Source organism: Tinamus guttatus, unplaced genomic scaffold (genome assembly GCF_059628265.1).
Source record: "Tinamus guttatus ecotype Peru unplaced genomic scaffold, ASM5962826v1 Tinamus_guttatus_pri_ptg000033l, whole genome shotgun sequence".
Classification (NCBI taxonomy): domain Eukaryota; kingdom Metazoa; phylum Chordata; class Aves; order Tinamiformes; family Tinamidae; genus Tinamus; species Tinamus guttatus.
The window spans coordinates 6,254,844-6,281,887 of record NW_028288567.1 but is presented as its reverse complement, the minus strand read 5'-3'; the positions used below and the strand labels follow the sequence as shown (position 1 = coordinate 6,281,887).

The 27,044-nt window shown below is 36.0% G+C and overlaps 1 protein-coding gene across 1 annotated transcript in view; it reads right to left on the bottom strand.

Moving 5' to 3' along the window:
* Positions 1–27,044, bottom strand: part of PSME4 (proteasome activator subunit 4) — a 57,208-nt gene that overhangs the window by 8,718 nt on the left and 21,446 nt on the right. The window contains exons 11-38 of the mRNA XM_088532560.1: positions 26,102–26,288; positions 25,329–25,418; positions 23,484–23,548; positions 23,243–23,393; positions 22,439–22,537; positions 21,964–22,033; positions 21,443–21,510; positions 20,667–20,882; positions 19,027–19,184; positions 16,812–16,907; positions 13,649–13,704; positions 13,282–13,338; positions 13,049–13,104; positions 12,862–12,960; positions 11,909–11,971; positions 11,652–11,747; positions 10,308–10,439; positions 8,729–8,938; positions 7,905–8,041; positions 7,570–7,623; positions 6,687–6,816; positions 5,959–6,040; positions 4,390–4,543; positions 3,774–3,843; positions 3,254–3,379; positions 2,790–2,942; positions 1,050–1,154; positions 123–214 (exon numbers count right to left, since the gene is read on the bottom strand). Of these exons, the coding sequence (XP_088388686.1) occupies positions 123–214; positions 1,050–1,154; positions 2,790–2,942; positions 3,254–3,379; positions 3,774–3,843; positions 4,390–4,543; positions 5,959–6,040; positions 6,687–6,816; positions 7,570–7,623; positions 7,905–8,041; positions 8,729–8,938; positions 10,308–10,439; positions 11,652–11,747; positions 11,909–11,971; positions 12,862–12,960; positions 13,049–13,104; positions 13,282–13,338; positions 13,649–13,704; positions 16,812–16,907; positions 19,027–19,184; positions 20,667–20,882; positions 21,443–21,510; positions 21,964–22,033; positions 22,439–22,537; positions 23,243–23,393; positions 23,484–23,548; positions 25,329–25,418; positions 26,102–26,288 (3,072 nt within the window). The remainder of the gene's footprint in view (positions 1–122; positions 215–1,049; positions 1,155–2,789; positions 2,943–3,253; positions 3,380–3,773; positions 3,844–4,389; positions 4,544–5,958; positions 6,041–6,686; positions 6,817–7,569; positions 7,624–7,904; positions 8,042–8,728; positions 8,939–10,307; positions 10,440–11,651; positions 11,748–11,908; positions 11,972–12,861; positions 12,961–13,048; positions 13,105–13,281; positions 13,339–13,648; positions 13,705–16,811; positions 16,908–19,026; positions 19,185–20,666; positions 20,883–21,442; positions 21,511–21,963; positions 22,034–22,438; positions 22,538–23,242; positions 23,394–23,483; positions 23,549–25,328; positions 25,419–26,101; positions 26,289–27,044) is intronic.

Below are 27,044 nucleotides of genomic sequence, written 5' to 3'. Positions count from 1 at the left end.
ACAATAAATGAAAAGTGGCCCTACTTCTACAGTCTTTCAAAATACGGTCTCAGTGTACTTCGTCCATACTTTCATTTCCTTCTTTATTCAACCACACTAGAACAGTTAAACATTCCTCTTACCATGCATCTACAAACGATCCTCCTTCACCACTCAGTGGGGACTCCAACAGCAATTCAAATAACCAATGCAGTTTCCGGGGATCTCTGCTCTCCTGAAAAGTAGGGAGACAGATACAGCAAGACAGGAATTTTAATGTAAATAATATAAAGCAAGAACATTTTTGACAATGGCTCTTTGTATCTCTTGGGTTTATTTTATTATAAATGTCTTTCAAAATGAAAACTAATATGAAGAACCCACACTTAAACAGGCTTTTAATTGTCTGTTCTTATAGTAATAAGAAGGTCAACCATTTTAAATTAATTTTTGACATATTTGAACAACCCTTTCTATCATGGATGTTTCGTTATTGCTAGGACTGACAAGCTATGCTAAATTTTGCTCACTGATCCAAAGTATTTGTAGCCTATCATTTATCAGGCTTCTTGGACACTACGATTCCCAGACATCCCAGAAGTCTTATGATACATTAGGAAATAACTTGGGATCCCAGTTTTCACAGCAGACTGCCGTGCTGCGCAGTTTTTTAATGTAAGAAAATATACGTAATGATTTCAGAAACACTTCTGAAAAGATTTCAGAAAAGACTGAACAATGGCAAACACCTAGTAAAAGCAAACATCAACACCACCCACTAACCTTACACAACTTGTACTTAGTTACTTAGAACGAAACCGAAGGTACATATTTTATTTCCTTGTAAAGTGCAATATAAACCTATTTTCTTCTCTCCCTTACAAATAAAAGTTTTCTGAAAAGTTGCAAGATTTAAGATAGGATCATTTTCTATTATATTTAACACTTAGACTGTATTTGCCATTTTTATCTGAAAAAGGTACCAGAATACCTCAATTCATAAAACTTCAGATAAAACTTGACATATTATCTGTAAAGCGTGAACCAATAAGGCAGAATGGAGTACTTACACAGGAGGTTGCTATGCATGTGCCCCAATCATTATACGTTTCCACTGTAATGTTGGATAAAGCTGTTCGAAGTAATGGGCACAGAAGCTTCCAAAGTTTTTCCACCTGCTCAGCAGGAAAGCAAAACACAGAATTTGTTTATTCATGAATAAAATGGCTGTTTAATCCCTATGAAACCAAATCCTCTTATCTTCCCAAAACACGGAAAAATAACACTGTTTTTCAAAGCAAATAGTATGATAGGCATAAAAGAAAATAAATACCAAAGCTGCTATTTCAGAAATCACTTCAGTTTTGTTTGCAAGATGTTTGGAAATGCTGTGGGTTAAATATGCACCTTTTTCACACAGATTTAAGAAAAATCGTATCAATGACTGCACACACTTGCACTTTTATAGGAGGGCTATTCTTGCAGCCTTCTCCACCTTCGCACTGGGAGTACCATTTTCTGAGCCCTTTCTACTCCATGGCTTCTTGAGGTGCCATGCCACTGTAGGAGCATCCCTAATCCAGGCTAAGTGGTGCAACAGTACTCCCCCCCAAAGCCCACATGCACCTCTCTATTTGGACTCAAGACCAGGATGGCAAAATGTTTTTGAACTGACAGGACAGTCAAAACGCAATTCTGTACCCAGCTATCATTAAACCTGAGCATATGATTTGGTCTGAGGAGTATTTGGAGAAAGCAGTTCGTATGAAGATTGGTCTACAACCCCTACTTAATAGGCAATGATGAGCATCAAGGGCAGCACAACATGTTCAATAAGCAACGCCTTAGACAAGGCGGTTTGATTTCAGCCCTAAAAGTCAATGTGGCTGTTTAACTCCACAAAACTAGCTCCTGATAGCCAGTTACTGCAAAGGATGACTCCATCAAAAAAACAGGAGCAGCTCCTCTGGTTTCCTGCAGTATTTCATAAGCCCTGGCGTTCCATGCTATCACATAAAACCATACAGAGAAAGCCCAATGCAAATTCTTTTGTGAAATAACTTATATTTCTACTTCAAATATTTTGGATGAAATACACTACATACACAATGATACAAGCCCAATGAAATATTTTTGTTTAAAATAATTTTATTTGGACATTATTTCTTATCCACTTTTCTACAGCATAGCTAGTTTCTATCTTCCAATGTCATGAGGTAATAGAAATACTGAGGAGAGATAACTAATTAGGAGGCACCTCACTGATGAGCAATGTTTCTGCTGCTGCAAAAAGCATGCAGTAAGGAAACAATTTTGTTAGAATCATATTACTGAAGATAAACAAATATAAAGAGGAAAAAAAAAAAGAACAAACAAACATAAGCTCAACTTTCAGATCTAAGGCAGTTCAGTTGATCTGAAATTAATTAATGAAGAGGATGAAATGCATTAAAAGTAGTCTGGACAGTTAGGTCCAGATTAAGTATGTACCACAAAGTGGACCTAAACACTCATTTCAATCAGAAAATTCTAAACCATGACTAAGAAATATCTGCCTTCATCATTTCCTACTAGCTAGCTTTGCTAACCCATTACTGCTGTTCTCAGTTCTACTTTGCAGCATTGTGCTCCCACCTACCATGAAAAAGGCACCAAGACAAGTTACGAATTGCACTCAAAATAAGGTAACCTGTTATTTCTTGCAGTTGGTAATGCACTGATGGTCCTCAATTTCACAAGTTTGAACTATTAAACACAGGCAAAGCTCTTACTTAACTTTCATGATTGATTCAAAAATACTACTTCCCCACCTTCTCAAATGTCCAGTGCTTAGAGCCTCTTATCAAGCCAGCTATGATTTCAGCTACACAGCGCTGGGTACTTTCATGGGAGTCTGCTACGAGGCGCTCCAAATGGGGCTGGAGAATCGGCAGGAAGGCATCATCGAAATTCCTGAAAAGGCCCTACAAAACAAACACGTGTCCTCCACAACTATTAGCCCATGCTACTTGCTTTGTACAAAGGATTGTAAGGAGTTAGGATTGTGAAGTATTTTAGACTTGAATATGCGGATAGTGAAAACAGTTTGTTTTATAATGCAAATACATCCAAGTGTCCGAAGGAAAAAGTGAGTAACGAAGCTCACCAAAGCAGAGCAACTTTATATCAATATACAGCAACAGAGTGGCATAAGCCAACAAGTGTGTAGCTTCTCCATACTGACTGGATAATCATCTACAAAGAGGAATGAATATAGTTATTGAAATCTAGTTACCTTGAAGAGGCAAAATCTGCGGGGATTAAATTTGTCCTTTCCTTTCCTGTCTTCTAAAGACAAAAACTTTATTAACTGCTCAACAAACTTGGGATCAGAGAAGTGATCATATATAATTTGTTCTGCCTGTAGGAAAGAAAAAAAAAAAAAAAAAAAAAAAAAAAAAAGGCAGGGATTAGCTTTGAGGTCCTTACTCACCACAGGTATATCCCAACCCTTTTAAGTCTCATTTTCTATTTTACTCCTATTTCTGGCAGAATTCACATCTAGTTTATCCATTTTTTCTCTTGTTTCAGAGCAAGCATTAGGTAATATTAGGTAAGAAAAACACACAATTTATGTGAGCACTCTCCAGAGAGCTATCAATATTTAAGTTAGAAAAGAAAAAGGTACTGTATTACCTCCACAGTAACCTGTGGACTACACTTGAAAGGAAAGCAGAAGGATAAGCATGGAGAGAGGTGAAAAAAGAATAAATAAGACATATACACACACACACACACACTTTGAAAACACTTACCTCTATCAGTTCATCTCTCCTCCGCCCCAGCTTTGGTTGCTGCTCAACTGGTGCATAAACTGTCATAGTTCTGAAGAATTAAAGAAGGTCCCAAAGTAAAATAAAGCTTACTGACAATTTGCTACATTAAATTAATTCTATAAGATTTATTAACTCCTAAAAAGCAAAACTTAAAAGAAAATTTATAACATAAAACCATCTGAAGTGTACCAATATAAGAATATTACAGCAAACAATCCAGGATCGTTGGTGATAGAATATTACACATATTTTGCAATCGTGTTATTTTTATACATGCATACCTCATTTTAAATCAATGTGCGATTTTTGACAGAAGCAGTTAAGTAGCCAAATTTTAGAAGTGCTTATAGTACCTACAAACCCTGAGGAAAGACAGGTTTGAAACTAAGTTATAATGACTCAAGAGCAGAAATGAAAGCAGAAAACACAAAAACAGCACAAAGGAAAAAATACTTTATGGTTTCAAATCCAAAAAAAAAAAAAAAAAAAAAAAAAGGATAAATGCAACAAACATAATATTTAAGTTGGCGCAGGTATATTTTTCCTCACGACTTCCACAATTCTATGCCAATACCCACGACTTATTAATACTTACTGAGGCCATGTATAGTATCCCCAGTGTGTTTTTTCCACAAAACAACATGATTCCCAAGCTTCCTTAGTCTTTGGTAAATTCTGACTGTCATAGTGCAGCCACTGGTTATCCAGTCTGTCACCAGCCTGCATGCTGGAAGGCTTAGGGTTTCCACCTGGTTAAAGAGGAATTTTGCATTTTATATTCTGTCAAACATGTCCACTGCGAGTCCTGGCAAACATTACAACTTTTAGCAGATGATATTATGAGCTTTTATGTCACTGGTAAGACATCTTTCCCAACAAGTGTATACAGAGAGAGGTCATTAAGCTTTTAATTACAGATGACTATGGATTTGGAAAGGGAGTTTGATCTTATTAGAAAAGGTAAAGGAAAAAAAAAAGCCATACGTTAAGTCTACAAATGTCGAGCTCTAAACTGTACCAGACAGAAGGGAAGAGTTCATCTACATGGAAGGTGCAAATTCACTGGGCTTGGCTCAGAAGTGCCCTCTGGAAAAGCTTCTCTTCCTTAGGAGCCCAGGGATTAGATTCAGTTTAGTTTTTATTATAATTGGAGTCACTTAGTTATAGCCTGTAAATTGATGTGACTAATAAACAATATAAAGTTAAGACATGTTTCTATCTGCAGTTGTATCGTTACAAATTTTAGTCCAGTATGCACCCATACATCTCTAGTGTGCTCAAGTATTTAGTTTAGAAAATAAATAAATAATTTCGAATATTTCTTTTATTGCTGCATGCTCTCCAGCAGTTCTGAAGAAGTAAGGTATTAAAAATGCTATTTTTTTTTAAACATAACTAGATTCAGAGAAGGTCCTATATGGAAGTGATGAGGATTAGCTGGTTCTGATTTCAGTTACTGGATTGGTCTATTAATGTTTATCAGTTTCATAAATGAAAGGGGTTACAGAAATAGCACTGATTCAAAAGCTAAGATTAAAAAAAAAAAAAAAAAAAAAAAAAAAAAAAAAAAAGCCCTCTAAGAACACGCAAGATTTGAGACTTATGGGAAGCCTTCAGCACTGGCAAAAAGCAGTAACACAAACATCCTGAAATTACATTATGGAAATAGAGATCAGAATAATAGTTTTCAGATATAGTGAAATTTTTGCTTGCGACTGTTACGCTCCAAGCACAAAGAGCAAGTTTCTTGATTTTTGAGTCAACATCTTTTATGTTAACTGCTGATTCATCTAACTTACAGCATTTAAATACATTTGAAACAACACTGATAGAAGATTCCTTTATGAGTTTATATAAATGTGTCATCAAAAAAAACGATTAAAAGGGAGGCATATTAAAAAAAAAAAAAAAAAAAAAAAAAAAGGCTCCTGAAAGGAGAATGACCACGGCTATTTCTCTAAAGTTTTTCCATTTACTATAAACAAGCAAATAGTGTAGTATACATTTGCAAATGCTGTTTAAAAAATAAACTTTTCTGATTTTATTGTCTCTTCTGTTTGCTTAAAATATTAACAAAAAAATGTGATTCAGTGCTTCATTTGATCATAAAAAATGTTTTAAAAAAACTGGCAGTAAAAGACTTCTTATTTTAAATAAAACTTACTAATTTCATAAGGACAGATGGGCACTTTCTTGTGTGTTCTCTTAAGTTGCTTGAGGATACCAGCCACTGCAGAGATGGCCACCTAGAAGAAAGAACAAGGGATTAATTTATCTGTTCCATGCATTTATCAATATGGGGATGTGTCTACTCATCACAGATTCATTTTAAGTCAATGACTCAGATTCCCAGAAAAAGAATGAACATTACAGGGAATTTTGCCGCATCAGTGTTTGCCACCTCCCATAAATCTTAGTCACTTCAGGGGATACAAGATAAGAACTAGCTGTGTTTTTTATACACTGCAAAAACCTCCCCACTAATCATTTTCAAGAGAAAAAGGAGGTGGCCATTTCTTGCAAACCTCATTGAAGAAGCGAGAAATATGAACATGAATGAATATGAAACAGTAGTGAATTCCTTCTGAGTAGTAACCTGCAGCTGGCCAAAAAAAGTCTGAAGGAAATTCCATAAAAGAAACCTGCAGTGAGAAAGAACAAACAACTACACTGTATATTATTGCATCTTACAGGCTGTAAATCATATGTTATGGCTGCAGCACTGCCAAGACTGTCATGTTCTCAGAGCAGGCACTTATAGGCATATGTGACCGAAGGGGCAGGGAGGGATGTGTTCCCCATCTAGTCAGCTTTATCACAGCAAAAACAACAAACATCTGATCTAAAACCCAAGGAGCTGAAAATCAGAAGATGAAATTATGTTGGTTTTACCTTACGAACTACAATTGCATCATGGTTGAGACACTGCACGAAGAATCTTATGGCACGGACAGGCAGCACCCTGTCATCCCTCAGGAGCAGAGACAGAAAGCCAATGCTTATGTGCTCGAACTTCCAAGGACTAAAAATCAAAACAGAAAAAAAGCAGCAGTTGCACACATGGCTTTTACACAGACATGATTATACAGCAAACATTTAGACTGACATAAATACTGTTCTATGACAGTGCTGTATTCAGTGCTATTCACTGCTATATTCACTTCCAGTTGCACTGAAGTGTCAAGATTGGAGAGGTATCTTTAATGTAAAATAGAGTCCTACACAGAAATTCTTTTAGAGCCCAACAAAATAAGCTGCCAATTAAATCCTATTTGGATTTCAGTGTTATGCATCCAGAAAAAGAGCTTCTGCACCCTCCCAGAATGAACAAATGATAACAAATAAAAAGATCAAACTAGTCAATAACAAAGCTAAACTCCAAGATTTGATGATACCCAATACTAACAAATATAGTTTCCAGTAAGAATAAATTTAAGAATCATTTAGTTCTTTAATGGTGCCGAGACATCATAATCCAAGTTTTCGCTACAGTAACCTACATCTTCATGCTTGGGCAAGCATAAGTCACTTGCAAACACATGTAGACTTACAGAAGTATAATAATTGCAATACCTTACCAAGTTGATTACAATAAAAATAAATATGCTGTCCCATCTTTATATACTGCTCCCGGCAAACTGCATTTGAAGTATATCAAGGGTGAAAAATATCCCTCAATTTCAGTCATGTTGACTACACCCCTTAATGCAATTGATATTTATTCAGGCTTTCAATTCACCTAAAGGTAAATTCTCACAGGCAAACACAGACTTACAGATTTCTTTGCTCCACACAGTCCAAAAGTCTGTTGACTAGATTTTCGTAGTGGCTGGAGGGAGAAAAAAGAAAAGAGAATCACCAACTAGATGCTATTGAGAGAACTGTCTAAACATAGAACCAAAACGTGAGTCAATATGACGCAGTAAATAACTTGGGAGGACAAGGAGGAGCAGGAAAGAGATTAAGTATAGAGGAAGGAGGATGCTGAGTGAGAAAACACCACGTGAATTTGTCTAGCTTAGGATTTAGTTCTGCAATTTGGGATTATTATATTTACTGTACAGTAAGCATCAGGTAATGCAAGCTGGCAGTCAGTGAAGTTAAACTTACCGCAGAGCTTCACTGTTCTTCTCTTTCTGTCGCTGAATTCCTAATTGAATTTCTTCGGAACAAGGCACCGTCAAGTCTGAACTAGGATGTTCTGATTTTTGTAGCAAAACAGCTATCTCAACACATTTCTCTGGAATCTATTGACAGAGCAGGCAAATATTTTGGACTGAGCAGAAATTTATAGTTTTGTTTCTGCTTTGAAATAAAGAGGACCCTGAATCATATGAACAGCAAAGAATTTCCTATCCCCAAAAAAGTAAATCAGATTCAATTTATACTACCCAGGAATCCCTGGAGAAGCAGGGAAGAATGCTTTTCTGTTCACAAAGGACCACTTCTCCAAGCACATATTTTATTATATTTTAAAATAACTTAAAAGAGAAAAATATTTTATTGAAAAATTTAAAAAGCATTTATGAAATATTTTTATTAATTGATATCAATTCTTTAAAAGAGTACCATGGCATTTAACATGCTGTTTAGACAAGAGACAGCTGTACAAACAACTGCAAGCAGCGACGATGTCAGCTTGACCATACCATCCTACCAACACGCATCTTCACACCTGAGCAGCAAGAACCTGAATATGGTTTGAGCTTCCTTTCCATAACTAGTTTCCTTAGAACTTAAGAGTGACAAGTTCCAATAAAGTCATAGGAAGCTCTTCTACTTCACTTCCAAAAACACAAACCTCCATTACTACATCACAAAATTTGGTCAGCATCAGTGATCTAATAACTCAAGTAATGTAAAGTTAGTCTCAAGCATTTATTCAATCAAATGTACTCAGAATTCAAACAATAACATAGCAATCTATCACTTACTGCAAAATCCAATCCAATTGTTTCATACTGCCTATGGATTTTTTCTGCTAAGTCATCAAAGAGTCTAACTATTGATGGTTTTTCCAGGGACATGGCTTTGCTAAGCCCAGAAGAAACAATGGCTGGCCATGTTTGTACAATGCAGTCCCAATCATGAAGATTTGCCAAACATACTCCACTGTGATTTCCAAGAAGACAATATAAGGCACCCTGTATCAAAAAAAAAAAAAAGAAAATTTTAAAAGGTTACCAAGTGTTATTCATATATAAATCATATCTTTGTAAGCATACACACACAGAATAATTGAATAATGAAATTAAATGAATAATGAAATTAAAAATAACACCAATTCCCTTTTCCATGGCATGGCTGAGTGATTTCTGAATTACATTATAAACTTGCTCAACAATTAGGGACTAAATCTACCCTTTCTATGAAATTACTAAGATTAGACTGTGGTAAAAATGTTCAGGCTGTAAACAGGTAAGTCTAGGCCCACAACTGAAGTTATACTAACTGAAGAGGATGCTGGTAACTACAGGACATGACATTAGAAACTGGTGGGCATGACAATTATGTGGGATGCTGATGAGTTGCATGCAGAACCATGATGGATGGCTGGTTCTCACTGATTGTTAAAGGGAGTTACGCGAGAAATGGCTAAATTTTATAGGTAATAGAGAAGTCTTGGGGACCTTCCATTAACCAGAGACTTGAAAGAACAGCACCTAGATAATCATAGCAGTAACATCACACAGTCTACAACTACTTTGGTAGCCGTATCAGAAACACCACATTTGGGTACTAATGTAGCAAAGACTGGAATCAGCTGCAGGCCAAGTACACTGAGGTGGAAAAATGGAAACAATAGGAAAAGGAGGATCAATAAAAGAGAAAAAGGAATATGAAATTACATAAACATCTTTTGCTGTCTGAGGGTATCCATCAGGAAGCTGAAACAGGACAATTGGTCAGACCTGTTTTTCTGACAATACTACAAGAATCTAAGAATTCCTTCTATGGCCAGGAAGGCTGACAGAGGCAAGAATAACAGGAGAAGCAGAGGTTAACGCTTTCCAGACCAGCAAAGGAACAGCTGGATGGTGTTCCAGGACCGCCTCCTGATATCATTTTGTCAGCGTCAGTTCCAGATCTGACAGCATCAGCAAGTGCCCATCAGTCCTAACAAAAATCAACAACCCACCCTCCTTCCCCTGCCACTGTGTTAGCATCACTTTTGGATAAGCATTTTTTTGTCCAGCACTGACTATTCTCCTTCTTGCAGAGTCCTACTGCTTTGGATTATAGTTTCTCAATTTTTATTTCACAAGTTGAGAACAGGTGTTAACGAAAGCTTTTGTAATGCCTGAACGCATGATGAAACATAGAATATAGGTAAACTTCTGTTGACAACCAAGCTAATCCAAATAATTCCTTACATCAGTCCAGCATAAGCTGTATGCTGTGTAAGTATCAAAGTCATGCTGACAAACAAGCAAACCCCGTTTTTCATAACCACAGGTTCTCTATAGAAAGACTCTGAAAGTAAAATATAAAACAAAGTTCACGAGACAGTACTTTGAATTGCTGTTGTGTGACATCTTGCCGGTCTGGCCGCAAGAACTCCAAAACCAAAGGAATGATATCTCTGCAACAGAAATTGTAAGTTCCCAGAGCTGTGAAGAGTGCTTGCTGAGCTTTACTTCTGATCTGCGGGAAGAGATACATTGCCATCAAGTCTTCTGAATCAAAAAACATAGCATATATATATTTTATACATACACACACATATATATAAAGTATATTTTCCAGCTACTTATGTACAGAATTTATCTGATTTATCTTCACAAACACACAATTTAGTTATAGAAGGGTTTGTAACCACACGCTTCTCCCTCTCTCTTAGTAACCTGATTGCTTATTAAAAATAAGGGGGGGGGGGGGCAAACAAAAAGCACATCCTTTCCTGTTTCTAAGGAGTTCCTTGAGAAGAGCTACAAAGCTAAAAGGAAAACCTTTTTATTTCCAAAAACTGTCTGGGGCATGTCTATGAATCATACTGGGAATACAACACATAATAGTCTTCACCTGGCATTTTTATTGAAATCTTTTAGAAGTTCAGAATTGAATCCCTCAAAAAAAATTGATTTTTCTTCACCCGCTTACATTTCTCATTTTTCAAAGACACTATATTTTTAATGCGAAAATTAGGTCAAAATTGGCAATAGTTTTAATCATTTATTTCAGTCTGTTTAAGAAGAGCATCTCCAGCAGGTCAAGGGAGGTGATCCTGCCTCTCTACTCAGCCCTGGTGAGGCCACATCTGGAGTATTGAGCTCTGGGCTCCCCAGTACAAGAGGGATGTGGAGCTGCTGGAGAGAGTCCAGCGCAGGGCTACAAGGATGATCAGGGGCCTGGAACATCTGCCCTATGAGGAGAGGCTGAGGGAGCTGGGCCTGTTCAGCCTGGAGAAGAGAAGGCTGAGAGGGGATCTAATCAGTGTCTACAAGTACCTCAAGGGAGGCAGTGAGGAGGATGGGGCTGGCCTCTCTTCAGTGGTGGCCACTGACAGAACCAGAGGTAATGGCCACAAATTGAAGCACCAGAAGTTCCATAGGAAATTAAGGAAGAACAACTTTCCTGTGAGGGTGACAGAACCCTGGAACAGGTTGCCCAGAGAGGTTGTGGAGACTCCTTCTTTGGAGATCTTCAAAACCTGCTTGGATGCCACCCTGTGTCACATGCTCTAGGTGACCCTGTGTGTGCAGGGGGGTTGGACTAGATGACCTCTAGAGGTCCCTTCCAATCTTAACTATTCTATGCTGCCATGGAAGTAAACTGAGAAATTAATATCCCGAAAAACTTACATGAAAGCAATGCAGGGGAGGAAGAAGGAAAACTGAAGAAAAAGTTATTTCTTACCTGACCATATGAACTTGTGGACAAACACAGAAGATCTCTGATCATCTCCTGGTGGGAGGTCTTGTACTCACAGCCTTCCATTGTTAGTGTTCTCAGCTAAATCACATAGAAAGACCAAACAAAAAAAGAGACTGTTTTTGTACTTGACAAATATAACAGAAATACTATTACAAGATTACTGCATCTTTTGTTAAGTGACAAATCAGCTTCTGCAGTGAAGTAGTTTATATAAAGTATTTCAAGACTGGAAATATTACCTCATGCTGCAACATAACTCTGTCTATTAGCAAGGCTCTGATATGCTGCTTCTTTCCTTGAAGCTGTAAGCAGATAATTCCGGTTAGGTTTTAATATTCCCATCATCAATCCGCACTGACTGAATATCCTCAACTACTATTCTTCTTTTAGAAGCAGGAGAATTTGATCTAGATATTATTCTCATCAGACAACCTTCATTTTTTGCCCTGTAAGGTTTTTCATTTATAACAATTATTTTGCATTTTGTTCTGGGGAAAAGTTCCTTCAGGAAAAAAAAAAGGAAGCTACTCTACCCACAAGAACAAGAAAAAGGCATCCTGTTGTGTTATTTACTACTGTAGCAATCACTAATAAACGAATAAATAAATGGCATGGGTGTATCTATTAAGATACAAGAGATTTACAAAATTACAGTTAAAATGACTTCTGTAATTTGATTCCTTACTTATCATCGGTTTAAGAGTCAAAGCAAATAACTTTAAGTGGAAGGATTCTCCTTTACGTTCTTTGTGATATTCCTGTGTGATATTTTTTTGACACCAAATGGTTTTTACCATATTGTCCTTTAGATATTAACAGAAGACTTGGCATATATGAGCCTAGAAACAACACCACAGTTGACTGTCAAGATTTCCAACATTCTCAAAAATGCTGTCTACCTGCTTTCTGATTATTTGGGTAAAGCTGGGATTCTGCAACAGTGATGATAATCTCTAAAATAATTAGCCTTTCTAGCAGAACAATAATGTTTCCCTGAGATTGTGGTACAAGGATGTATAAAAACTGGGGGTTAATACAACTGAGAAATGCTGAACCACTTATCAATAAGATTCACAAATAACAGTACATAAACACTGCAAAACAATACCGTAACCAAGGAAATAAATTTCAAAAACTCGCAGGCTTCCTGAACCTTGTCCACACTTAAGCTTTATAAAGCAAAGTTACTGACCCTGTTCTCCATTGATTTTTTCACCAAATTAAAGCTTTTCCATCGTGAGTCAAACTCATGCTTATGAGATCCTTGAAACTGTAAAACGTCACTAATGATCTGTAAGGAAAAATATGTCAAATGCGATTATTTTACAAAACCCAATCACCTCATTTGAACTATTACAATTACTGAATTATAAACATACCTTTATTATCACAAATAAGGACTTGGTATCATCTTCTGAATTATCGAGTATATAGCCTGTAATTAGAAGACAAATAATTTACTGTCAAATATGAGAACAGCTTTAAAAATTAAGAACATTTCTATAAAGCTTAAGTTTATATAGATTAAATAAGTTAGTCAGCTTTTGTCTATAAAAGCACACTTAAAAGTACAGCATTACTTTTCAGACAGAGAAGGAACAGTAGTACTTACGCAATAGTTTCCTTGTAACTCTTGCAATTGCCTCTCGATAATTCTCTCTTGATAAATCTGTACAAAATCAGATATATTCTCTATATTATATAATGGCGTAAAAGAAACAACTTAAGAGTTAGCAAACCAGGGGAAATACTGAGTACTGGGAACACTAGAAACTGTGATAAGGACTAAAATAAAAATGACCATCTTGTATGTCTTAAGTATGTTTTTAGATATGACAACAGTGATATTAAGACAAAAGAGGGACTGTCTTCTTTATCTGCATCACTTCTAACCACAGAATGAGGCAGATTATGAAAAACTGGGTAAAAATAAAAGCCAAGGGATCACAATTCATCAAGCCACTATAGGAGTTACTTACCATATTCAACACCAGTATAAAGTTTTGTCTCTTCCAAGGACACCAGACTTGGAACCCTACAAACAAACAAACCCTACAATCAAAACAAACTAAATATTATCATACATTAAGGAAACTTAATTATGTAAATTTCACTGACATTAGAATCATTTTTAACAAGATAGATTTCATGCCAGTAACGCCAAAAACATTTGAATTTGCTAACAGTATGCATCAGCTCTCTAACATTTATAAATTAAATGCACCATAGAGAAATCCTGAACCCACAATCTTGGTTTCTCATTTAAGAAAAGCTCATGGGTTCTGTTAAGTGGCCAGTGACTCCACTGCACTGGCAAACCTATGAAAACATTCATCAAAACACATGTGATTCCTAACTGTAAACTAGTAAGGACAGATGAATTAGACTGTTGATTGTAAAGGGTCTTCTGAGACAGAAGACTTTCCTGATGCATTAAATCAACAAAGGTTTGTTCTAACTTTGGTCCTTTCTTAATAAAGTTCAATTTATTCATTATCATCAGGATCACTATTTAGTGCTGTATGTAATTCACCATTACTCTCTATGCCATAAAACAACGGTACGCTTCTGCAGAATTCAGGTACGTCTCATTAATTCAACTGTTTTAAAAATAAATGCTTGGGCCTTGTGGATTTGCTTTATCCATAACCATGCACAAAACAGAGGGAGACTCGGACACTTGTTAATGAATTTAAGATATGTATCCTACATATTTTCATTTTTTTTTTCCTTTTTTTCCCTCCTTAAAACTACGACCTCCCTTGAAAGCATTACAGATGAATTCCAACTTTCAAGAACAAAAAATAAGGTGCTTTTGGAAAAAAAGAAGCAAAAAATCCTGCACAGTTTTATTAAATGAGTAGTATCAGAAATAATCATTTATTTATGTAAAACTGCATTGATAGTATGATCAGAGTAAACAAAAAGCCAGATGAAGGAACATGAACTTATTACTATTACATCGATTATGCATCCGAGCACATTCTATCAAATAGTAAAATAAGCCTCCAAACTTCAGGCAATTGCAAAGCTTTCTTTGCCTATTTCTAATTGATCTGAGTATTAAGCACAGACATTCTCATTTCATTTTCCTTGTTGTATTTTCTAGCAACAGAGTGAAACTTGAAAATAAGCCGTTCTAATAATTGTACTAGTTTTCCTCCTTCCAAAAAAAACCAAAACCCAACCAAACACCAACCAAAAAAATCACACACCAAAAATTCACATCTCTACAATCCACACTCAGCACTGTTAAGTCCTCAAAGTACAACTTGGCCACCAACACATTTTTCAGTAACCAACCTCAACCTAGCATGTTGCTCCTTCTAAAGTCTACATGAAGATTTGCGGCATCTCACACTCCTTTTGGTATGGTCTATACGACTGATTCAGAAAAGAGTTTTAAAAAAGATCTAATTAAGAGAAATACCTCTTTGAAATACTCAGAAGGGAATATTTCTGAACTTAACCTCTAAAAACAAGGGGAATCACCCCACCACCAAATCTCCCTATAGAAATAGGTAACAGAGAAATGCAACATTAGGCAGTTGGAAACACTAAAGTAACCCATTTATTTTATACAGCATGCTGGATACATTGACAGCTAGATGAGGCCATGGTAGCAAAGTATTTCTACAGTATTTTAAAACAGTTTTGCCCTTAAACAGCTTTCCCTGATAAAAATGAGAGAATTAATTTCCCATAAGGTTTTCCTATCTATGAAGACAGTGATGAAAAAAATGCTCTTTCCTAGCTTTTTCCCCAGGTAGTCTACAGAAAGATTACGGATCTTTTCTTCCCTTCCATTCCAAGCAAACACAGCTACCTTTGCCACCTAGCCAAGGTCCGAAACAGAAGTCTACATTTTAAAACAAAGCTAAAAATAATACCGAGATCTCCCTACTTTGCAGTTCAGATGCCTGGGCCGAACAGCAACAATTCCTCAACTTGTAACAACCATAAACCAAGAACGAGACTGGGATATTCCTTACAACACTCCACTGGCAAAGCTATTAATTTCAATAGGGCTTTCCACAGGATCAAAGTATTTCATTGCTTAAAAAAAAAAAAAAAAAAAAAAAAAAATCCCTAAGCTTCCCATATAGTTAGTGGTAAAGTACGTCCCCTACAAATCTCTACAGCTTCAGAAATGCTTGAAAATGCACTGAAGAGAAGCCTCTCCTCTACAAGAAAGGTGCTCACACAGGCTAAGCTTGTAAAATAAAACATCTGAAACAAAATCACTCCTTGGCACTTTTAGTAGCTGGCATTTTGGGAAAAAAAATTCAACAACTTTACAGGGCTCAAATGCAGACTTAGGCTATAAGCTAAAGTGGACCCTCCCCCCACCCCAGTACTTCAAAACATGATATGCAACAATAGGAACACTGGGATCAAATTAACATTGGCCTTTAACGCTAATCTTTCAGCTTTATTTATTGAAACAGCCCAGACATAAGAAACAATCCCATGTACTAAACACTGATCCTTCTATAACCTGAACACCACAACCAAAAATTCCTGCTGCTTCAAAAAAGTTTACTCAAGTGTTTTTCCAGTTTCCTCATGGATAGGCGTTTTCAAAAAAGTATTTACCTCCTACTTCAATACAAAGACACAGCCAGGAAGGAGGTAAATTCAGAATATTGATGATTATTTCTACAAATAAGAGGACAACACACTATGGATTGGAGGTTTCCTTTGAAGGAAAGCAAGTTTGCTTCTTTTTATGCAAGTCACATTTTAAGAAATCTTCATAGGAAAAAAGAGAGTGGCTGAATCACTGATAGTGGATGCAGAGTTGAGAGTTGGAATCCCTGGTTTCTCCCTAGATACTAAACACATCCTAAATTCCACTGCCTTTACTTAAAAGACTACCAGCAATGTGACGATGTCACCTACCTGTTCAAAATGTTTTCAGTTTTGCACGAAAAGCACTTGGTATTATTTCATACTTTAAACACTCTGTTGCTTTGGCAAATCATTATTTCAAATTTTATGTTAGTAGAAGCATTCTTTAAAAGTGATTAGTAAAAGCAGTTCTGTAGAATTATGGCAGTAAGAAAAAAAGATCAAAAAAACAGTACCTTGGCATACAATTGCTAAGATGTTTCTGATTTTATATGAATAAATTTTACTTACAGATGAGCTATCCTTTCTCCTTTTAGGGGAGGCAGAATATTCCCTGAACCAATCAAGCAGTTATGAACTATAACAAGGCACTGCTGCACATCATCTCTTGAAAGAAAGAACATAACACAATCACTTGAACAGTTACGCCAAGTGGCTGGAAACATAAAAGTGACAAATATGTCTGTTTTCATAAGGTTCTATAACATGTTTTTAAAGCTTTAATGGTTCTAACCACAAGAGGATACACTACAGAAAAGCTGTGTTTTTCTGATCCAGCCCAGTACTACTGCGGAACAACATTCCAACTTCATTTTCTGAAAAATCATTTTGAAAATTATACATTCTGAAACAAAGGAAGCCACATTGAAATGAGAGAAACTGAAATGAGAGAAATTTATTTTAAAATGATTGATTTCACTTTTTTTTTTTTTTTTTTTTTTTTTTTTTTAAGTTTTATCTATGCTGGGATCAGATCCTATTACCACCATTTTTCTCTCTGTTCTCCAAAAGCAGCTAAGTCCTTTCTACCAGGGGTAAGACGAAGGAATGCTTTCTCTGAGTGAGTATGTTAAATTGTGTTTTCTGAACAGACCATAACATGAACACTTTTTTCTTCTTTCTGTGTTCGTAGAAAATTATGGTGTGTTGTTTAGGTTCTTCTTATTTAAAGCAGCACCATCTAATACAGAATGATAAAATTTGGCCAATCTTTGGACTGAGCAGCTCTGTTTTGTTAAATTATTCCTTTCAGCTCTCCTCTGAAAATTCTGAGCTGAATATGCCCTAGTCACCACTACTTAAAGTCTCTAAATATTTGTTAAACAAAGACCACTAGAATTTTTCATTTAATCTTTTGCAATATAAGTCTTATTCTGAACCTTCTAACTATGTTTAAAACACTTAAATTCCAATTATCAGTCAATTGAATACTGGAAAAAAAAGAACTTGAGAATTCTAGCTTCAGCAATTTTAAGTACTGGAATTCACAGCAGTAGCAGTAGTTTACTCAGCTGCTCATTCACACCAGTTACACAGCTACAAACAGTATTCTCTACCCTTGCGCTTTTCCTGTCTTACCTTCCAACTTAATTGCCAAACATTTGGCTATATTTGTCCAAATCATCATAATTTCTATTAAGTAGCTGATTGAAGCCTTGACCAAATCAAGTCCCGTTCTATTACAAATTAATGGCTTTACATATAAGGTATCAGACAGAAGAGAAACAAGAAAAAGAAACATTTAAATACGAAACATTATTTTTTTTCTTTTAGTTTAAGGGTACTTTATGGATAACGTTTCGGGGAAGTGATGTGTTGTGCACAAGCTGCATTTTAGAGTTAGAGAGCAATGTGAGGATCATAGATAAAAATATCTGGAAGCCTTCACACAGAGCAGCACTTCACAGCATAAAGCATTATGTCATATGCTGATACCTATGAGATACATAACATTGCAAGGGAGAGAAGCCTTAAGATGAGAAATAAAGAAAGGGTAAGGTATAATGCTTCTAAATAGTTTTAGCTATTTGTTAGTCTTCACTGCTTTAGCATACACTAAATTCACGAATATCTTGCACACAGGAAACTTTAGTTTCCAGTTTCATGTCAAAGTTGAGCAAGACTGGCTAACACTCTTCCTTGCTTCCATTCCCTTCTGCTCATGATGCCCTCACTGCTTTCTGTGAGGAAATACTTCATACTGAATCAGAAAGCTATTCTGGTTAAGCGCACCAGTTAACCCACCCCACCTTTTACTTGCAGGGAGGTAGCGGGGAGAAGCAGATTACAAAGCCTAATCAGTCTGTGCTCCATTTCATAGCTTCAGAACACATACTGGTTGTGCTAATGCAGCAAGAGGCACTCCAGAGGAAGAACTTGAGTCACCAAGAAAAACTAAGTGGAACCATAACTGGTAGTGTAAATACAAAACATAAAACTAAGCATTGAAGATATTGATTATATTTGCACAAAACCTTTTCTGTTTGGGAATTTTTAAGGCATGTCTTTATTCAAAGTAATCTGTTACCTATTTTAGGAAATGCACTTCCACCAAAACATAATTTAACAAATCAAAAAACTTGGAATGCTACTTGCAATAATATCAAAAGACAGTGCAATAGTATTTCACTCTCGCACTTCTACAGTGCAAATACAATTGGCAGTAACTACCAGAAACAACCATTAGAGGATACACAAATTCTCTGCATTACATACCACCACTGACCTGGACATTTCCAGTTTTCCAGCTGCATATTGCTCTAGCCTGGTGAGCTCAGGCTGAAGGAAAGTATCCAGCAAATAGTATGCAAAGTTTATTTCCTCAGGTGAAGGAACATGCCACTGGATATCCAAGTTCCACAGGTCACCTGGTTTACCCCAGTCCTACAAGAAATAAAACATGTCCTATTAATCAAAGCAGAAAGATTTTCACTTAAAATTTAATATTAGTAAATAACCCCCACACAACCTAGCTAGTGCTGTAAAGTAGTTATTTAAAACAAATACGACATTGTGAAACCAAATAGAAATCCTAAATGTCATATACTATCTACAAAGTACCTTGAACACAGTATATATTTGAATTTAATAACAGGCCAAGGACAGCACTGTCCTAACTGAAAAAATAACTTCCTCCTCCCTTTAGCTAGGCACAAATTGAGACTACTCTTAAGTTCAACTCTGCCAATTCATACTCCTACAGAGCACACAAAGAGGCTAGGCCATTTTGTAATGCTCCTTAGTAGTTTTGAACTACTACCTAGAAGTCTGGCATTTTCTTTTAAAATAAAGGTTAGTTTAAGTGGGAATTTCTATACAACACTAGGTCATCCCACAACAAAAAAAAATATGCATGTTTAGTAGTTTATATTCTTATATGTTAAGAGACATTTTTGTCTTTTTATTCAAAGGAATATCCGGTCCTACTTGATTTTCTCATCATTTCATAGATCTGCACCGGCTTTTAGGAATAACCATGAGATTTTTCTGTTTAAAATTGTATACAAGAACATTTTTAGGCAAAACACAATTTTATACTCAAACAGGCCTTTTGACTAATCCACTGATTTTCTGAGATGCTGCTAAATCAACCCCAAAGTTATAACAGCAGACCAGCACATTGCTCTTTTTTTTCAAAAAAAAAAAAAACCAAAACACTTAAAAACCTTTTTTTTTTTAAAAAAAAAACTTAAAGTTTTAAAAACTTTTAAAATATTGCCACTTCTACTTCCATTTTTATCTCAAGATGAAGTTCAACCTGATGTCACTATTCATTTGTTATTCTGTCTTTAAACATAGTATTGCCTTTTTTGCAGCCGTTCTGTACTGGAGGGTGCATGCAAAATGAGTGAAAATATTTCATTACTCACTACAATCTGATGGCATTAATAGGAAGAAAAAACAGAAAAGAGGGCAACTTTCATCCGCAAAGGTAGATCAGTGTTAGTTACAAATACTTCTGCAATTATAGGCTAAAGGACAGCAACATTTCCCTTAACTTCAAAGTTAACACATGATAGCAAAGTCTCAATCCAACACATCATATTTTATAGCATTACAACATAGGAAAGGTACTTTTAACTTTGCACTGCCCTGGATGCAGTCATCATGAATGATGTAATTTAATTACACATGCACACTCCTCAATCGTGTCACGCTATAAAATAACTCACAATCAGCACTCACTTTTTAGCTCTCTCTGTTTTGAATATTCAAGTAACTTGTAATTTGCTAAAGACATTTCAAAGCTTAAAGCATTTTTCAGTTACACTTTCCATAGCTGCTACCTATGTTTAAGATACAAAATAGCCCAGGATTGTTAAAAAAAGTCAAATCCCCTAATCCTAAATAAATGAAAATCCTTGCCTTGATAGGAAAGTATTCAGAAAGAGGCTTGTCAAAGCCACCTGGCACACTGCAGTATTCTGTGGGGTAGATAAGTGTAGCAGAACGGAGAAGATGGTGCAGTAGGTTACAAGACAGAATGTAACCCTGCTTACAGGTTAAATGTAGGGTTCGCTGCAGAATCTTCCCAAGCTGCTCCCTGTACGGTAGCAACTTCATTCCATCCACTCGAGTGATCTAATAGGAAAGACAAACATTTGAGAATGTAACTGAAAGACAAACAGTTGAAATGTAACAGATTCTGTTCTGGACTATAGAAATGACTAAACTGCTCAAGAGAGCCTGTAGCAAGTTGCACTCTCTATGTCACACCTAATTCAACTCGGAGACTGAACTTGCATATGAACTACCATTTCTATTGCAGTTGAAAAAGTTGAAGTAACACACAACTACTGCAATACTTAGTGCTTCTTGATTCCAAGTTTTCTATATCTATTCATTAACACTGAGATTCATTTTAGAAAGTTTCTATTAGGAAAGGATGTTAATTTTTCCCTATCCTGACCCCTTTTTTTTTTCCTAACCTCAATTACATACATCAAAATGCTTCATTTTTTAAACTGTACCTAGCATACCTTTATTTTCTTCAAACACTCACTTTCATCTTATGTTATGCAATATCTTTCATACAACTATGCAGGAGCAGAATTTTGCTGTTCATTTCTTCCAGGGGCATTAAGTAGGATTCCCTGCTGGCGAAGGCATGCAAGGTGGGGGGAAAGCACCCTGTGCAATACCTCTGACAAGAGCTGAAGATTCCAAAGTAGCTCCTTATCCAGCTCTTCATCACGCAAGACATCATCATCTAGAGAAACAAGCACTGCTGTTACTATGCTCCAGTCAGCTTTAGGAAAAGGAAACAATAAACCAGATTCTTGCATCTCAAAAGCTTACTCCCAACCCTTTTTTTTTGTAACCCTTCCAATCCATCCATTCTTCACCTCAGCCATCTAGAAGTTACTTCAGCACACTTAATCCCTTGTCTACCTTTTGGTGAGCACAGGAATAAGTTAAGACATATTTTAAACTGCTTATTTTTTGAAGAACCTTGTTCTTGTAATTTATTTATGTCTTGATAGTAAAAACTCAAAGGAAAAAAAAACATAGGCAGAATAAATCTTCCATCACTGAGATGAATTTCGGAGAAGGAAGAGGAAAAGGAAGAGGAGGGCAAAGAAAAATATTCATCTTTTAATGTTTAAAAAAAAAAAAAAATAGACCAAAATGAAGCAAAATACTAGAAATATTTCCAACTTACTGACGGTAAGGTGAGATATAACACTGCAGCAGTGGGGTACAAAAAGCTTCAAGGATTCCTCTGGGCGGCACTGGAAATAGCATCATAAATAGTCCATCAAGAAAACCTCACACCTTATATAACTCAATGCACACATTGATAAAAATTCTTTAAAAACAGAAAGAGTGTAGAATAGGAAATATTGCAGCACAACTCTAATTACAACTCAACCTGACCATGATTTTCAAACTCTCAATAAAGCACACACGAAGTATAATGCAACTACAATTAAAAATACTTGGTCGATTATCCTGAGTGCCAAATGCAACCTCTGCATTTCTAGAAGGGAGAGTATTAAGAACTATCTACATTTACAAGAAAAAATAAAGGCCTTAAATATAAAAATAGTAGTGTGTATGTGTGTGTGTACATGTGTGTATGCATATACACTTTTTTTTATTTAAAGACCAAGTGAAATCAGAGCATTCTCTCTCACTTTTACTGCAGCTCGGCACATATCAGCAACCATCCGACCAGCAACTCTTGTCTCAAATATATTTGAAACAGCAAAGTTAAAAACCTTCTCCAAGGCCACCTAAAAAAGGAACATAAAATGGAAGTTACCTTATCATTTAAAGAAGGCATCACGGAATATTTACGTTTACACAGAAGGTAAATGTGCATAATACTATAGCATTTTGAAACAGTCACAAACATGATCAAATTAAAATTCAAAACTGAGAGACAGAGAAGTCAGCAAGAAGTTCTGCAGATTACCTGAAGCTGAGTGAAATGTAGCCACCCTTCAAGTTGGTCATATTATGAATGGAAATTAAACAGCTTATATGAACAGAAGCTGCTCAGGAAGATCTCGAATGTTATCAACATACATGAGTAACTCTGGTTCAAAGTATACTCAATCTACCATCTTCAAATATAAGTAAAATAATTTGAACGCAAACAGGCTAAAATATGTTATCCCAACCTGCATGGAAAGAATCTGTCCATGTAACGCCATGGATTCTCCAACCTCCTCTCTCACAATTACTTTAATCCAGATAATTTTTCTGATCTTATTATAGCCTCATGGCTTCTTGATTTTTCTGCCCAGTTGAAGGAGTGGTAGGGAGAGGGGGAGAAGTGGAAAGCAAGGAAGTAAATTAAGTAAAAATTACCAGAGATATGAATATCACAACCTAAAATTATAAAAAATAATTAAGTGATACAATATACCAGCCATTCACAATCAAAAAAACACAGCCTCATATAAAATTATATGGAAAGACCATGTTATACCTACCTGAAATATATCTTTTGAACACTGAGTAAGGATTGTACTGAAAGTTGAAGACAGACCTAATTCCACTAGACTCTCCAAATGAGTCATTTTCTCAGTTTCAGTCTCCTCTCTGGTTTGTTCTAGCGTGCTGCTTTCTATAAGTCCAAAACATCTACACAGATAGAATAATTGCACTTTTAGTAAATGGAAGGGGGAAGTTTTATTATGGTTTTCATGACAAACTTTCACCAATTCTACTCACCTATCCATAAACTGTAGTACAAAATCCTCAAATTCAGCAGTTGCAGAGCACAGTTCTCTTTCCACCTACAGTTTTCCAACAAGAGAAAAACGCAAGTGGGATTTTTCTTAAGGAAGCAACCTATTTTGTTTCCTACAGTAACAAGTTCAATAAGACTTTCAATTTAAGTGAGATGGATGACAGTGTGTTTTTCAAACTGATAATTAGTTTCAAGTACACTAGATGAAACAACGATCATATTTTCTTTAAATTGTCCTACGAGATTTCCTGGCTTTTATGTTTAGTCAAATAAGCTCTCAGGGTGAAGTAGGTCTGTTTCCATGGACACAGCCTTTAGCCTCACTACTGATCCTCCTTCCTAGCAAGGTTGTCTGCGAGTGCCAACAGTAGTGACAGAATTGGCTGTGCTAACGTATTTATGTTAAGCACTCAGCAAACAAACTCCTCTGATATTAAGTGCTGCAATTCTGGGGCACTAGCTTCCAATAGCTTTAGAGTATTTACAGTCTGTCTGCTCCATAACTACCACCTACTCTTAAAACTCCAAAGACAGTCTCCTAACAGCAGACAAAACAGGTTTTATGCAGCAGTTTCAGCTACCATAGGCAATATTGCTGCTGCCTCATATGTAGCGTGCCAGGTACAGCTTCACTATCAGTGCTGGAATTGCTGCTGTTTAATAAAAGTAATTAGAAAAGAAACTCTGAAGTCTAGCAGTAAATAAAGACAGCAGTGAAGGACAGAAACTGCTTCCCATTCCCTCCTGTATTTTTTGCTCCATGAAAAAGACAATATGTAAGAACAGCAGTGGAAGAATGGAGAGCAGGGAACTGTAAGATTACAGATGTGCACAGGCAGTGCTGCGAAGCAGTGGGCAGGTGGGGAGGCAGTGTCTGACAGCAATGAAGGGGCAGCAAAGGATAGAACACAGAAGAGGGAGATGAGGCTCACTCTCTAATGATATTACTAGCTCTTAATTAGAAGAGATTTAACGAGCATCTGAAGAGACAGCAACAGCACCTTAATCAGAAGAGAGAAGCATGACTACAGGAACACTTTTAAAGAGGTGTGAGTATTTTTATATGCTTTCCCATAAGGTGAAAACAGCCCTTAAGTGTTCAAGAATGCATTAGTTTTCTGAAAAATAAATACAAACAGAAGCAGCATCCCATTATTTTTAAACTTATGAAGTTTTCAACAACAGGAGACACCAAGCTCCTTTCAAAGCCTCCAAACCTGGTAGTCTTTTATCCTGCATTAAGAATTTTGACTAGAAGGGATATGTCTATCTCTCATAACAACACTGGAATCACCTGCATTTTCCTTTCGATTTACTGTTACCTTGAAAGTCTTACAGTAATAATAAGCTTCAAACCTTTAATAATCATGAAGCTGCTACTTTGTCAGAATCACAGAAAAATGCTGGTGGTAAGGGACCTCTCTAGAGAAACTATCTAATGCAATCTACTCAAAGCAGGAGTAGCTCAGGCTCAGACTGAGGGTGCACAGGACACTGTCCAGCTGAGGTAAGATAAAAATATTAAGCAATTCAAATTTTACACACATCCACAACAACCTATCACTAATAAAAAAAATGCCAAGAATACATGGCCAATTCCTAAGTAGATGTCAACTCCATCAAATTGATCAAGCAAATGTAGTTTGTAAGTATTAGGGGGTACATGGACTTTTTTTTAAAAAATACAACTTTACTCCAAAAAAAAAAAAAAAAAAAAAAAAAAGACAGCAGCAAACTAGTAATATTTCTAAAGAAAAAGTTACACTGCTAGAAATTCTGAAGTGTAGGTTATTATATTATTTTTCATAGTTCTACAGCATTCTTACCTCTGACAGGTCATCTCTTTCTTGCAATACAGATGAACAGTCTACTAAAGGCACCAGAGTAGAAAACGTTGCAATAAACTGGAATGTAATCTGTTGAGATTGCAAAGAGTTCTAATAATACTGTATTACACACTTAAAAGAAAAAAAGCTTCTGAAATTAGTACCTGGGAGCTAAAGCAGAATCGCTACATTAAATAAATAAATCCAAAGAGTACTTTGGATTTATTTATTTACCAGTCTAAAAATTCAATAATTATTTCTGATTCCAAGCAAAAAATTCCCAAGACCTTCAAGTGGGAACTATACATCACAGATTTCTGTTTTTTTTCTGATTTCTGATCTGTTTTCTGCTAAATTTTAAAACTGCACAAGTTAATATTTATGTTTTTTGAATATTCAATGAATATGAATTCCTGAGGATAAGGGTCTTTAAGATGTAATTTGATAAAAAATTGGCAGAAAGAAGTGCTTCCTTGATCTGAACCTCTATGTTGTCTCATAAAGGTTAGATGACTTGCGATTCAACACCATCAGTAACAAATTAGTGTAAGAGTAGATTGTTTTAAGCAACACAGATCCCTTGGCATTGTCCAAAAAACTACAGGCAGTATTTTAAGTTAAAAGCTTGTAACAACTTCTTACAAATAAATATTGTGCAGGAATAGGGCTGCAAAATCAGGCTAAGAAAAATGAGTTTTCCTTGCTTTTGTATCTTTATTTTTTAAGCTGTTAGAATGACCTAATTAGTCATATTCTAAAAACTGTGCACTCACCATGCATTTGCTGAAGTCATTTGGATCCACCCCAGGCAATGCTCTCATCAGTAGAGGTAGCATGTGTGTAGGACCTTCAGGAAACCACTTCCCCCCTGATACCAAGCTACGCGCTACTCCAATCACACAGCTTAGAGTAGCTGTGAGCTGATGAGGTTCAGTCAATGTCTCAAGTGCAGGATACGTTCTAGAAATTTTCAGAGCAGCCATATTAGGAACAATAACAATTCCAAAAGTCTTCAAAGAAAGTGGATTATACATATTTTCTGCAAAAAAGTTAGAAAATTTCTACAAGAAAAAAAAAAGCTAATCAACAGTTTAAAATTGTTTTTGCAATGTATTTCCAATGTTTTTTTAGAGTATGTTTCTTCCAGCTGACTAGCTCTATTCACAACATTCAGAAGAAAATAATTTTGTTAGTTATTGCAGCATAGGGATTAATAACTGCACAGAATTCTAGAGCCAGTTCTACTACGTTTTGGGTTTTTGGATTTCAAGAGCTAAGTGGCACAGGTGGCACTGTTCAATTATATGCTTAGTGGCTTATTATAAAAGACAGTCCTTATAAAATTCAATTTATGATAATACTGAAAACATACACATAAAATAATGCATGCTCTGTACTTGAAAGAGTAAGATTCTTGTTGCAAGCATGAACATTTGCCTTTATTACCTCTAAATAGATACAGGATATCATTTAATGTTACATTAGAGTTCATAATTCTCTAACTTGCTAAATTACAAGATTTTTAAACCTGCTCTCTTTACACCAAGGCCTTTTAATAAATTGCATAAGATTTCTTATTGTTATTAACCACTACAGTTCCATCTGGAGTCATTCTGCTACCCCGACCTACATCACTCAAAGCAGAAAGAAGAAACATTACTCAACAAAATGAACATGGAATTCCAGCCAAGACAAACATACTACTGACAGTTTGAT